At 38.7% G+C, this 14,961-nt stretch overlaps 3 protein-coding genes across 3 annotated transcripts; 2 read left to right on the top strand and 1 right to left on the bottom strand.

The window, feature by feature from the left end:
- Window positions 1–242: 242 nt before the first annotated feature.
- On the top strand, window positions 243–1,163 carry LOC311279455 (uncharacterized protein; the record flags this gene model as incomplete). The annotated part of the gene is made up of 1 exon (XM_084390974.1): window positions 243–1,163. One exon carries the CDS (start codon window positions 243–245, stop codon window positions 1,161–1,163), a length of 921 nt encoding a protein of 306 aa, XP_084247100.1.
- Window positions 1,164–2,979: 1,816 nt separating this feature from the next.
- LOC311286641 (uncharacterized protein) lies at window positions 2,980–6,159 on the top strand. The gene is made up of 4 exons (XM_084402905.1): window positions 2,980–3,193; window positions 4,380–4,574; window positions 4,731–4,807; window positions 4,903–6,159. Exons 1-4 carry the CDS (start codon window positions 3,164–3,166, stop codon window positions 5,894–5,896), a joined length of 1,296 nt encoding a protein of 431 aa, XP_084259031.1. The 5' UTR covers window positions 2,980–3,163; the 3' UTR covers window positions 5,897–6,159.
- Window positions 6,160–6,271: 112 nt separating this feature from the next.
- Window positions 6,272–8,196, bottom strand: LOC311286642 (uncharacterized protein; the record flags this gene model as incomplete). The annotated part of the gene is made up of 3 exons (XM_084402906.1): window positions 7,689–8,196; window positions 7,459–7,594; window positions 6,272–7,024 (listed from the first exon to the last, which is right to left on the bottom strand). The coding sequence occupies exons 1-3, from the start codon at window positions 7,886–7,888 to the stop codon at window positions 6,272–6,274; spliced, it is 1,089 nt and encodes a 362-aa protein (XP_084259032.1). The 5' UTR covers window positions 7,889–8,196.
- Window positions 8,197–14,961: the final 6,765 nt, after the last annotated feature.

The following is a 14,961-nucleotide window of genomic DNA, read 5'->3' as shown; positions in this document are numbered from 1 at the left end:
TCAGATTCACAGCCTTCTTTGTTGTGTATCATTTCTTAATTTAAACTGATCAGTGCTATGTGCTTATACATAAAATAAACATATTTACATGCTATTTTTAATTACAGGTTAAAAGAACAGCTACTCCGATTTATGCTGAAATAAATGCCACCGTACCACTGCTAAAATTATACTTTGATGGTAGGCAGAACCTCAAGGAGGACTTTCGACTGACCCGGGACTCTATGGAAGCTTTGACAAGGATGCTGCCACAAGATGAAGCACATGGTTGGGGACACCACATAACCATACTGATAACTGTGTACTGGCTAGCACATGGACTGTCATACAGTGTGGTGTCCCGGGCCTTTCAGGTGCCAGTATCCTCTGTTTGCAGGCTGGTTCACACAGGAACCAAAAAGATTGCAGCCCTGCGCCAGCAGGTCATACAGTTGCCAGATGGACAAGACCTTGATGAGGTTGTCCTTGATTTTGAAAATTTGGCCAACAGCCCCATCTTCTCCAAGTGTGTGGGTGCTATAGATGGATGTCATGTCCGCATCAAGACCCCAGCTGGACCCACTGGCCAGGACTACATCAACAGAAAACTTTTCCCATCCATTCAGATGCAGGCAGTATGCGATGGGAAGGGCCGGTTCCTTAATGTTTTTGTGGGATATCCTGGTTCTGTCCATGACACTAGAGTCCTGAGAAACAGCAAGATATATAAAGAGGCATTGTATCCTCCACAAGGATACTTTCTTTTGGGGGATGGAGGCTACCCCTGCATCACCCATCCTGTGGCCATCATTACTCCGTACCGGGAGCCAGTGCAAGGGAGAGTGCAGGCCCGCTTCAATCACTACCACGCCAAGGCTCGCTCCATAATTGAGCGGGCCTTTGGTATGATGAAAACGCGTTGGAGGTCCCTGCTTTTCAAGTCTCTTGAGGTGGACCACACCTTTGCCCCAACAGTTATCATGGCGTGTGCAGTTCTGCATAACATTTGCCTGACAACAGGAGACATCATTGAAGGCCCTGAAGTTGTGGATGATGTTGGTTTACCTCCACCCTGTCCAGTGAGAGGGGTCTGTGGTGGAAATGCCTGGCGTGATAAACTGGCAGCAAAACTGTCAGCTCCTCAGGTGTATCCAGTGGAGTTAAATGAGCATGATTATTTGTAGAAAGACAAAGATGTTGCTACACAAAATGTTTAAGTTCAGATTATTAAAAAAAAAAAAAAAATTCCCCATGTCTCTAGCCTCATGCATTAAATTATTTGCAATACCCACATTATCAATAGATAAAATAGTTATATGTAAATAAACATGTTTTCCAATTAAGCCAATATTTTTGTTTTGTACTCATCTGGCAACTGTGTTTACCATAAAACATCACAACAAAAATTCTCAAAGCAAAAACGACAAACAGAAATAGGGTTCAACTTTTTTTAATCAATTGTTCAAAGAGGTCAAGGAACCTATTTGAAGTCGATTGCATTAATGTGTGCGTGGCCTGAAAACGTTCATCCTCTTTTTCAGTCTCCTTCTCTAGGAAATCCAGCACTCGGTTCGATCTTTTATTTTTAGGTGGCGGGGGACCCGAAGAAGTACAGGGCCTTTCCTCCTGGAAGTTGCCTCTGCCAGACGATGCATAGGACGTTGTGTCCTCCTCCTCCCCCCTTTCTTCCACAGATGCGGATGGTGGTGACAAGGCAGGGTCTTTGGACACAGCAGAAAAGCCAGTGACTTCTGCATCGCATGAGTCTATCAGGATGGGAGGCTCAATAGATGGCCTCCCCCCAATAGCCTCATGCATGGCAGAAAACCACGGCCATGTGGCTGCTGTGGCCTCCCCACCATCCGTCCCAGTTCCCGTAGGAGGACAGCGGAGCTCCTAAAATAAAATTAATCTATTCTCTATTAAACTAGCAAGAAAATTCACACCAAATGAAATAAATACATGCATCATTTTGTACATACCTTATATTTTCTTTTTAGATTGTCCCATTTTTTGGAAATCTGACTTGGTGTAACTTTTCCATCTAAACCAATCCTCTGAAGAACTTTACTACACAATAAAAATCAACAAATTATTTACTCAAACACAGACAAAGATAGTGTAACAATATATTATAAATATTATCTAAAAACTCACTGCATTTATCAAACAAAGTGAAGACATTTACATTTATTCATTTAGCTGACGCTTTTATCCAAAGCGACTTACAATTGCTATATATGTCAGAGGTCGCACGCCTCTGGAGCAACTAGGGGTTAAGTGTCTTGCTCAGGGACACATTGGTGTCTCACAGTGGATTCGAACCCGGGTCTCTCACACCAAAGGCATGTGTCTTATCCATTGCGCCACACCACCCCACAAAGCATATTTTTCTATGCATACTGGAAAATAACTCACATCCAGGCTTTTTTGGCACTGTTCCTCTTCCCAGTGAAGTCAGACTCAAGCTCCATACGGAATTTAATTAGGTTTTCGGTCTCCTCATCAGTCCCTGTAAGAAAGAATTTTACACTACAGTGAAGCAGTTCGAAATGTTAATGTGTTGCATATTAATCCCTGCAGGCATAAACTACAAATACTCAACACATTAAAAAGAATTAACTACAGGTCTAAATTAAAATAATTCTCCATTCCCCATTTATCAATATAAGAGGAATTAATTAAACAATTAAAAACAAGCCAGTAAAATGAAGAAACGTAATAAACATAATTAAAACTGTGCTGAAAAGTATATACATAGAAATTAAAGGCACTGTCAAAAAATAACCCACATTCATGCTTAATACTCACATTTATGTGTGTTTGAATTTTCTGCCATGGTTAGCACTTGGAGCAGATGTGAAGGGGGAGGAGAATTTATACGTGCGTCACGTTAAGTCGATAAAAGACTTCCGCATAGGATACACCTGTGTATCCTCGCTGATCGCTCCTCAGGAAGCCTCCTCCCTCCTCGATCCTCGCCTCCTCGCGGTGCAATAGGCTTCTTGCACGTAACTACTTCCTTACCGGAAATGCGGCCTCGTCTTTTCCGGTCTAAACATGGCGCTATTCTACACTAGATGTTTACAAGAGTTGCCGAAACTTAAAATAACGGACGTACATCGCCTTTGTAAGTCCTCCTCCAAATCACCTACCAGCAAGTTAGAGAAGGGCTTTAAAATGTATGCCTCTTCATATATCCACGGATATGAAGGTAAGTCTATATATCTCAAACTTTATGGCTTACGTTAGCTTGCTAGCTTACATTAGGCTAGGCTAATAAACAATCCCGGTCTGACAGAATATGCGTGTTATAATGTTGTACTGTTTTCTAGTCTTAGGCGGAAAATGTCTACGTTGTGTCTGTACGCCTGCATGCATGTTCCTAACTTCTTATTGTGGTAATATGTGATTGGCATTAGTGTCAAACAAAGACAGGGCCACAAGTGAAGTCGCTGTAAAGGCTTTCTGCTTCAGATCCATGAAGAAGCACGAAAAACCTCATTGTGTAAATGTAGGGCTGCACTTGTAATTTGTGTCAGAGTTCCGAGTTCAGCAGTTCCAAAAGGTTCGAGTTCAAGTTGTGTGTTGTGCTTAACATGGTCACGTTACATTTTGACCTTCTTTATCGCTTTGTATGTGCTCAACTTCCAAAAACTGCTCAAGCTGTTCACTGTTGCTGGCTTGCATGTGCTTAACTTTTCCAAAAGCTACTCAAGTTGTTCAAGTCTCTGTTACTGTTTTCTGTGCGTTTTATTATGATGTGTTTGAATGGGATTGTGTTTTACAGTGTGCAGCTTTGGATGCCAAAATATCATTATTTATGACTTAATATAATGCCATACTTGCTGCACACCACTTCTCATAATTCCATTTAAAGACATCTATTTCTGTGTTAAAGGTTGTATCAAAATCCCTTTTTTCTGGCCCAAAAGAAGGGATTTTCTAAAAAAAAAAAAAATTATATTATATAAATATATAATATAATATTATATTATATATATATATTATATAATTATAGAAAACATAAATTATCACATTCATCTAATCTTTCCTAACGATCCGCTAGCAGCCTAGGCTCTGAGATCTGTACACAAAAACACTTGTTATCAACAAGTGTTCACCACCCACTCAAAAGCAAAACTAAGTGTTCCAACCAATAACCAACGAGATGCACATTTAGGAAAGTTTCAATTGCATGGAAGGGAGGGCGAGGGAGTAGCGAGCTAGCTCTCTGTTTTATTTGAACATCAACAGAGTGACATAGCAATTGATGAATGTGATCATTTATTTTTGGGCCAGAAATCAGTGATACAACCTTTTAAGAAGGATACATTCATGCCAACAGTTCACAAGTCCAACATGACCATATAGAGTAATTACGACTGATCTATCGACAGATGGTCCTCAGGGACACAGATCCTGTAATTATGGTGCGGTGCAGATGCTCATGTGTGGCGGGGACAGCTCTATGCAACCACACAGTTGCCCTATTATTCCAGACAGCTCACTTCTCCCAGCTGGGTGTGCCAGTGGTTCCTCCTGTACACAGCTGTACAGAATCCGAGCAACAATGGCACAAACCCCGAACAGCAGTAAGTTTCATAGCAAAGCATGGTTCATATGGGATAGTTTGCATAGATGTATGTCATGCAATAGTATGTACCAGTAGCTGCAAAATAGAACCTCTGTTTAATAAATTCTCAAAATTATGAGTGTATTTTAACATGTATTTTATCACAATTTCACAGGGTGTAAAACCAGGTCCAGTTGGGAAGATGGTGGTTGTTAAGCCTGTGCAGGGTCGGATGGGTAAAGGAGGATTACGGTAAATAAATATTAACTTAACAATTATTTTAATGAGTTGTTTCCCCCATTGTTATATCAAATTAAGTACCTCTTTATGATATTTTTTATTAAAAGGAGCACCCTCTACAGAGGAATGACTGGCCCTCTTCCTGACCTGTCGGTACTTCGTGTGGCCGAGGTGTACAGCGGCCTAGATCCACTGGATATGCCCCTGGTGACAACAATGGGAATGAGCATTGACAAGCCCCTTGTGGATTCTGAATTTGGACTGGTACAGAGGGGTAGTGTGATCTCCTATCAGCAGCCGAAACTTCAAACACAATGCACAGAGCTGCATAAGAATGCCCCGGGTCCTCCATGTCTTCCCCTTATTACTCATCAGCTGTCACCAACAGAATGTGTGTGGGTATGCACAGAGGAAGAACATTTGCATATACAAAGTTTGCAGCTATCTATTGAGATGGCTCACAAAATTGAATTGTCGACACGGGGTCAGAGCAAAGATCCAGAGTGGCACGTGCTGCGGCGAATGAGGATAACCTCCTCAAGGTTTAGGGAAGTTTCCCATGTTAGAGGTAACAGTAGTGCTGAGCATCTTGCAGAGCGAATTATCAGGGGCACCAGACAAACTGCGGAAATGAGGAGAGGTTCAGAAATGGAGTTTCAGGCAGCAAAAGAATATGCCCAGTACAACAATGTCAATTACTCACCTTGTGGACTTGTGGTTCACCCACAGGCTCCATGGCTAGGGGCCTCACCGGATGGCCTTGTTTATGATCCCAATGCAACACCCGCTTACGGTTTGGTTGAAATTAAATGTCCAAATGCTAAAAGTTACATTGACTGCAAGTACTTGCACATGTCAAATGGTGCTTTTAAACTAAAGAAAAGCCATGCCTATTTTTGGCAAATACAAGGCCAGCTTTTAATTACTGGACTTCAGTGGTGTGACCTTTTTGTCTGGGCAGAGGAAGATTTCTTTGTGCAGCGACTGCACTCAGACAAAGAAGTTCAAGAAACAATCAGGCAGAAGTGTGATAATTTCTACTTCAGCATTTACATGCCAAAGTATCTCTCAATGAGACGATCACAACTGATTGGCAGGTAAAGAAATCATAATCTGATTCATTATGTATTTTATTAAGACTATGAATTTGACTTCTAATTTATGTTACATTTCCCACTCGTACCTACAGTGTATATATATTTCGCCTGGAACTGATTGATAAATGATGTGATCTGAGATAAAATGTGTCTTCAAGCTTGTTGCTTTAAAAAAAAACAAACAAACAGTTGAATAAGTAATGTCAGATTTATTCATGGACTTTATACAATATGGCATCATTTTACAATAAAAATAATTGTTTATAATGTTGTGTGAGATCGCATCTGTTGTCACTGTATGAGAATTTATTCAGAGATAAATAATGATTAATAATTACATTTAAAAGTTGTAGGTTTCTGTAATTTAAACTTGTCAGCACTACTTGGCCCATGCTGTGACAAGATGTTTATTTTGATAATTGCTAAGCAGGCAAGCAACGGCAAAAATTTCATTGATGCTTCCAGCAATTGACAAAGGAATAACCGAATCAAAAAGTTTATTCTCCTTTACCCTTCGGATGACTCGCTCAACGTGCACTCTTACACGAGCAATTTTCTGTGTTTGGAGGACACTGGGTGCTGGCATCTGGCTTTTTTTGTTGAGAAAAGGTGGACAGTACACTTTACATTTCACGCAGTCAGTGATCAGGAAACCTTTATCAACCATCACGGCCATGTCATCAGTTAAAAGGTCAGCCAACCCTGACCGTCTAAAGAGTTCTTTATCACTTATTGACCCCTCATAGAGTGAAGAGATGAAGGTCACTGGACCATGAGGGGCGATACCGATAAGTCCTTTCATTGTACAGTGAGATTTGTACTTAGAAAACATCTCACTTTGGAGGAGAGGCGAGGATGGCGTCTGGCACTTGAGCTCTGTACAGTCAACAATTATCTGAGTATCGGAGAAGTCTTTGAAATCATCAGGAAGGCGAGCTTTAACGTCTTCAGGCTCAATCCAGATAGCCACCGAGCCCAAGAGTGTGTACAGGTAGTTGGTCCACGAACAGATAATGCGGCTTACAGTAGAGATGTGAATGTTGAAACGGTTTGCCAAGTCCTGCTCCTTTAAACCAACGGACAAGTACATTAGGAAAAGGACTAGCTCATCGATGGGTTGCAATGATTGTCTCTGGTGAGAAAACACACACACACACACACACACACACACACAAACATCATTAAACCTAATGTAACCTCTCTAGTCTAATAGATAAAAGGATGTGCAATCATCATTACTGCTGTTGGTCTATAATTAAAAATACAACAGCAATAATACTCTACATGTTACTGGAAATTCCAAATGTGGGACTGTGACTGCAATAGGCTACTCAGGCACCTTACTTATTTATTGATTTATTTAATCTAATATCAGAATGTTGAGGTAAATGCAGTCAGATGTCATTTTCATCTCTCACATTAATTTGAAGGTTTGCTTTGAAAAACCACCATAATAAATCAAATAAACTAAAGCATATTTATATTTGCAGAAACATTAATTATTAATGATTATCATTAATGACAACTGCAACAACATTATTATTAATGACAACTGCAAAAACCAACCGTGTGTGTGGGACGGACAGATGTTACTGCTTCATTCAATTTTTCAGCAACTTTGGCCCTCGACGCACGAACCATTTTATGCACCGATGGTTCAACCAATCTCCAAAACAGCATAAGGTTATGGTAACTGGGAAATCTATGGGAACGGAACAGAAAGAGTACACAACGTTACAATATGGTCACGTATGGTCCAAGTTACTAAGGTCAGGGGTATCTTGTTCGCATCTTACCGTGTATAGAATCGAATGTCGTCGTCAGAGTGGGCGAATCTGTGTAATCCAAATTTACAGCTAATTTTCATCTCCTGTATCTCTTTCTTTAATGAGTCATTTTCTTCTTTTAAATTCCTGTTTTCGTCGATTACCGAGTCAATGAAAGCGGGTTCTGGGACAGATGAATAGTCATGATCAGCAGCAGGAGTGCAGTCCATATGTTGCCCATCTTCTGCTGATGCCAGCTCAGGCTGAAGTTTGCTTACTCTGTCCCAAACGCTCAGTCTTGGTGATGGGATGGAGTAATCATTCCACTGGAACAATACCGGGACAGCTCCTTTCTTTAGTTGCCTTTTCCCCTCCGGTGTTTTCGGCTGAATGATCTGCTCCGGTGTGAAGTGCAAACTACAGACTTTGCTGTGTCCTGTGACAATGAACTCATCACGACGAATATTCACCAGCCACCGCTTTCTGAGTTCAACATCGCTGGGAAATCCGTGGTAACTTTTTTTTTTTTTTTTTTTTTATTCAAGAGATGTTTTACAATATTGCAAACATTTCTTAGAAATATAGAACATTTCACAAAATGCATATATTAAACAGTTGAAGTCAATTTTGCACAGTCATAGAACACCAAAAAAAAAAAAAAAAAAAAAAAAAAAAAAAACATCAAAGAAGTAAATCATGGTACATGAAAGACCTCATCATATTTTTTCAGAAAAGACGTACATTTTCTATTATCAATTGTTCTTAGTGATTTGATTAAATATTTCACTTCACAAAGGAAATCAATAAAAGTAGGAATTTTCTTAAGAAACCTTTGCTTGTGAAAGTAAAATTTTGCCACAAGGATAAGGAAGTTAACAGTAGATTCTAAAGATTTGTTTGGGCTTTCAAAAAGACAAATTACATCCTTTATGCATAGATTACTGATCATATTAACTTTAGAAAAACAGTAAGAGCTTAAATCATTCCAGAAAATTGAAGTAACATTACAAGAAAAAAACAAATGACAGATGTCTTCAACTTCATTATTACAGAAGGTGCATACCTCATCTAAATCACAGTATTTGGATAAAAGTGCGTTACAAGGGTATATATTATGCAAAATTTTAAAATGCACTTCTTTCATTTTATTGGGTATACAATATTTAAATGGTAGTAACCAAGTCTTCCTCCACTGAATGTTATCTATTACAGAATTCCAAAAGAATTTCCCTTTTGGAGTACATAGATTTCTAGATTGAGAGAGTTGACGAATAAATTTATTATTACAATCTTTACTTAAAATCGAAACACCATCCAAACATAACAAAGGTAATTGTTTAGAACATGCCTCATGTGTAAGGGAAGCTTTCATCAGACATATTAAACCACTTGGAATAGCCTTTATAACAGAGTTAAATTCTTTAAACGGAACAGGATATTGGTAGATATTCATAAAACTCTCATAGGATAACAGATCACCATTAGAGTTGAATAGATCTGCAATAAAAATTATGTTTTTATTAAACCATTTCTCAAGAAAGAATGATCTATTTCTAATTTTAATATCTGAGTTATTCCATAAGATGGATTTATGGGGGGAAAAGTTGTGGTTGTAAACCAATTTCCAGGCTAACAGCGCTTGTTGATGAAAACTAGCCAATTTAATAGGTAATTTACCAGGGGAGTAATTACATTTCATCAAAAAAGAAAGGCCACCTATCCTTTTAAATATGTTATTTGGGATAAAATACCACATGGTGTCTGACCCAAGCAAGCATCTCTTCATCCAATTAATTTTGAATGTGTTGTTGGTATCATCAAAGTTCAGGACTTCAAGACCACCCTCACTTCTTTTGTTTGCTAAAATATATTTCTTCAATTTGTGAGATTTATTATTCCAAATAAAATTAAGAAAAATCTTATCAATATTTTTGGAGGTGTGATTATCTACAGCTAAAGACAGGGAAGGGTACACAAATCTGGATAATCCCTCTGCTTTGGATAAAAAGACTCTGCCTAAAATTGATAAATCTCTTTGTAGCCAATTATTAAAAATAAATTTAGTTTTGGATAAACGTGAAGAAAAATTCAAAAACTGTCTACTAATTAAATTTTTTGTTATATGAATCCCCAAATATTTCACTTCATTTTTAACTGGTATATTTTCAATTTCAGATTCTACATTATCAAATAAGCAAATAATTTCACACTTGGATAAATTAAGTTTGAGTCCAGAAGCATTAGAAAAGGCATTAATTGTAGTTAATACTGGAGAAACTTGCTCTTTGTCTTTTAAAAATAAAGTGGTATCATCAGCTAATTGTGAGATACGAATCTCTCTGTTAAAGATACTAAGACCAACAAAGTTATCATTACGCAATATATCAATAGATAATGTTTCTACAACCACTAAAAATAACAATGGGCTTAAAGGGCAACCCTGTCTTATTCCTCGAAGAATGGGAAATCTTGGTGATGTTCGTGAATTTAAAATTATACAGCTATCAATATCTTTGTACAACATTTGGACAACATTAATGAAACTGGATGGGAATCCAAAAGCCCTTAAAGAACTCATAAGGAACTGATGCTCTACAGTGTCGAAGGCCTTGTAAAAGTCAAGGAATAAGATGATAGCATCAGACTCAATTTCTTCTTTATAATCAATAAGATCCAGAACAAGACGAGTATTACAACTAATATGACGTCCTTTCATAAAGCCGGTCTGTGTTTCATTAATGATATGATGTAAATGTTGTTTTAATCTCTTGGCAAATATAGAAGCAAATAATTTATAATCAAAATTTAGAAGTGTTATAGGTCGCCAATTATCAACTAAAGTTACATCTTTGTCTGGCTTGGGAATAAGAGATATCACTCCTTGTTTCATAGTGGGAATCATCGTTCCAGTTTTTATACATTCTTGAAGCATTAATAAGAAAGGTTGCTCTAAAAATTCCCAGAAGTGTATAAAGAATTCTAAAGTGAGGCCATCGCAGCCAGGCGACTTCCCTTTTTTCATTGATTTCATTGCATCCCTAATTTCAATTAATGAAACAGGAGCCTCACATAATAACTTAAATTCATCACTAATTTGTGGTATATAATTCTTAATTTGATGTAGGTATGACTCACTTTGGTTTGCCTGAAAATCAGAGGAGTACAAGTTTCTATAAAAATTTGTGACAAACTTCTCTATTTCTTCAGGGTGTTTTGAAACAGAATTATTAATTTGCAAAGCAGAAATGCATTTCCTTTTAAAATTCCTTTTCTCAAGTGAGAAAAAAAAGCTTGTATTTTTCTCACCCTCCTCAATCCATCTCGCCCTGGACCTAACGAAGGCACCTTTAACTAATTTAACATATAGCTGGTCTAATTCTAATTGTAAGGATTTTAACTGACTAATTTCTGTAACAGTGAGATTCTCTTTTTTGATTAAGTTATTAATGTTGCTTAACAAGTTAGCTTCTCTATCAGCATTAGCCACTTTAAGGGCCTTAGCTCTATTAATAGCTAGTGATCGAGCTTTAAATTTAAAAAATTCCCAATTAGCATCATGTGACTCAAGCTCATTTTTTGAAAATATTTGTTTAGCTAATCCCTTGATCTGATCATTAAATAATTTATCTTTTAGCAGAGTATTATTCATCTTCCAGTAACCACGCAAGGAATTCTTCCTTTGTTTTGTTTGCAAAATCAGCTTAATTACTAAGTGGTCCGAGAATGGAGCATATTGGTGACTAACATCAAACACATATTGCAGTATCTGTTGAGAAATCAGAAAAAAATCTATTCTGGATTTAGAAGTTAGCAACTTATTACTCCATGTAAATTCCTTAACATCTGGATGATAGTAGCGCCATGCATCTACAATATGGAGATGATCACACAAGGTACAAATAATACTATTACTGAGGCCCATTTTAGGAGGAAATCTGTCAATTGAATTATCTAAGACAACATTAAAATCTCCAGCAATAATAATAGATGCCTGTTGATATTTATTTTTAAAAACTTCAATTTTACCCTGTAATGAAGAAATAAGACTCTTGTTGGTAGATTTTAAATTGTGGCCATAAATATTACCTATTATAAAAGTAGCATTATCAAGTTTAATGACAAGAATAACCCATCTTCCTTCCGTAGAAACCAAGGATTCGACAATATCTCCATTAAACTTATTGATCAAAATGAGAACACCAGCGGAATGGTTAGAACCATGACTAAAGTAAACCTTATCCCCCCATTGTGATTTCCAAAAACGAACATCACTCTCACATGAATGAGTTTCTTGTAAGAGTATTAAGTCAGCATTTGTTCTTCTACAGTATAAGAATAAAGCCTTCCTTTTAGTGAGATCTCTCAAGCCACGAGTGTTTAACGAAATAATACTCAAAGAATTAAATTCCAAGTCTTGCATTTACAAAAAAAAAAGATATAGAAAAAGACAAGAAAGAATATTACTTGGATAATAAGAATAAAACCCAGAACAATAAGAACACAGAAGGTTTTGCTTACCGCTGTAAACGTGAGCTAACACGGAGGTAGTTAAAGCTAACAAATGCCTCGAAACTTAGGCAAACGTGCAACTGTAGGGGACGAGAAAACTTACTTATGCTGTAGTAACCACCACAGCAGAGTGCAAAAAAAAAAAAATTAACGTTGCCCCCTGAAAGCAGACCGCAAAAACGAGTAAAGTCGAGAGTCAAGTTCGAATGCAGGTGCTTCATTGCAGTCTGTGAATTAAAGAAATCAGTCCACACACAACTCGGGAGTTAAAATTGAACGCAATTAACGTTACACCTCGAAGTCGCATCTCAGGGGTTAAAGGTATAGCGGAGGATTTTCTTTTTCCGGGTGGGTAGTATAAACTATTGGTCCACCTAAGTGTCAATCATTCTGGTGATATGTTTACGTAAGGCCGTCGTACGTGCTCGTCCCTTAGTTTTCGCTTTCTGCGCATGTGCACTTTCAGGGGTTTGTTTATGTGTGGTGAGCTACGGTTTAAGCCATTCATTGAAGCTCGCCGTTTCACCGGGTCCTTTGAAAATGTCCGAGGGTCGCAAGAGAAAAAGTTTGTACGAACTGTATGAGAAGAAGAGAAAGGCCTCAGAAGAGAGAAACAAGATCAGAGTGTTTTTGGGAGATTGTTTCACACGATGGCGTGCGCTGAAAACACAGGTTGGGCTTCCCACTGATGCCTCAGTGGTGAAGTTTCTACTCGACAGGTAAAGTTTGGCATGCTATTTGGAGAAAAAGTGCACAATGCACATCTTTTTTTGGAAAGTAATCTTGTATGAGCGATGCCGACAGCAACTTGTAAACAGAGCGTGCACGAGGAGAACCTCGCACACGTTTAATAGGCGTTTCCTCTCGGGAACAGACCGAGTGTTGCGCATGTGCATTTTTTCAAAAAGTGGAGAGGGCGGTTCTTATCTAAAATTCGGAAAGATCCTCCGCTATATCTTTAATTTCAAGTCTTTTTCCAGCAACAAAAGCATGTGGACCCTTCCATGAAACCACTTTTCCATCCTCACGAGCCTTCTTGACAAGCGGCCAAAATTTGGCTCTAGCATCCACATCCTGCTTAATCAACGCCTCCTTGATGCGAAGCTTGTTTTCCTTTAGAAAGCGAGAGTCTTTTGCTGCCCGCCATACCATGTCTCTGTAGGTTCGCATGGTAAAACGCATGATGATATTTCGGGGTGCTCCGTCGGATCTCCTTGGCCCCAGGCGGTGTACAACATCAATTACATCATCCATTTTGTTTTGGATACTAGGGATCATCTTTCTAAGGATGTCGATCGTCACGCTTCTCGCATCTTCTCCATCGCGTTCAGGGACCCCTTGTAGTTTGAGATTCCATCTACGCGAGTACCGCTGCATTTCATCCAGGTTTTCTTTTAGACATCCGTTTTCAGCTCGTAAATCCTTAATCTCCTTTTCAAGTTGAACGACCTTGATTTCGTGCCTCTTAACTTCTTCACTAATTTGGGAGACCTTTTCAGACAGTTTGTCGAGTTTTTCGCAGGAAACGGCAACCTTACCGTGCGTTTCATCCACTTTAGTAGTTAGCTTCTGGATCGCGTCAAGGATTGTAGACAAAGAAACTTCGTTCTTGCTTTTTGCATTCGCAAGATTCTTGGATGGAGTAGAGGAAACAGGCCTTGCAAAAACCTCTTCAAATGCACCGACTTCTGTCTCAATATTAATATTCTCCATGTCGGCCGACTCCATGCTACTCTCTTCCACGAGGTGTCCAGCTAATATAGCGCTTTCTTGAAGGGACTGATTCTTCCTTTTTTTGCCCATTGCAACAAGTCAAAAGTAAAGTATTGCCAAAAATAATCAATGGTAATAATAACAGACTAATCTCTACATACTCAAAACTCAAATCTCATCCTGTTAGCTTTAAACTCCTCAAACTACTTGGACGGTTAAAAAACGTGACTATTCACACCACTGCCAACTTGGCTCCTCCAAATCCGTGGTAACTTAAAACGCCGTTGAACTTAGATGATGACGTGCATGTGGGAACACAACAATGTTCATGATATTTTCTCTGTTGCCTCTGGAAAAAAACTATCTTTTTTAAGGCTCATTTTCCGCTGTTTACACCGCCGCCGCCGCCATATTTCGCCAAACAGGAAGAGAGCGGGCCGTATTTACCCGTTGCGGATATGACGTCAGGTTGCTATGTGCAAGGAGCCTATTAGAGAATTGAGATGTCCTTCAAGATGGCTGAGCTCGATCGGTTTCCGGGTCATAGGATGGAGGACGGAGGAGCGAGGAGACGAGGATGGATATTGAGAAGCACCCAAAGTCACGTTGAGCGCTGCTGTCCACTTCTGTCGAAAGTGCTGGCTTGAAACTCTATTTTACTTTTTGTTTTGTGTTGATAGACCAAGTAAAAACGGAGATATGATAATTTAAACTTTATATAAATTTTTTTTTTAAATATTGACGCGTTCGTAAAGGAACGCAAGATGGGATGTGACAGGCGTTGCATTTATTCTCATAACTTCGTCGGTTTTTGTCATAAAACAAAACGGAGAAAAATGTGTGAATCTGCTGACTCAGATCTTCAGGCTGCACATTTTAGGGAGTGGAGGAGGAGCCAACTGAGCAAAGAAGTGAAATTGAAAGGCGCCCGCGGGAGTCAGGAGATTGACGGAGTAGACAGAGAGACATATATATAGAAAGAGAGAGAGAGAGATATTATTGCTAGTTTTTGGAAAAGTTTGAATAGATTTTGAGAGTAGTTTAGGAGTAGTGTAGATAGTTTAGGTAGTTTTTTGTGGAA

The sequence above is a fragment of the Rutilus rutilus genome (assembly GCF_951802725.1).
Source record: "Rutilus rutilus genome assembly, chromosome: 2".
In the NCBI taxonomy this organism is placed as follows: Eukaryota; Metazoa; Chordata; class Actinopteri; order Cypriniformes; family Leuciscidae; genus Rutilus; species Rutilus rutilus.
Note: the sequence above shows the minus strand (reverse complement) of the source record. Positions and strands in the feature narration are given on the sequence as shown.

Excerpts from the sequence above, each read along its gene's own strand:
- LOC311286641 (XM_084402905.1), top strand. The coding sequence starts at position 3,164 with ATGCCTCTTCATATATCCACGGATATGAAG. Across the intron at positions 4,575-4,730 it reads GGCACAAACCCCGAACAGCA|GGTGTAAAACCAGGTCCAGT; the intron begins GTAAGTTTCATA and ends ACAATTTCACAG. Across the intron at positions 4,808-4,902 it reads ATGGGTAAAGGAGGATTACG|GAGCACCCTCTACAGAGGAA; the intron begins GTAAATAAATAT and ends TTTTATTAAAAG.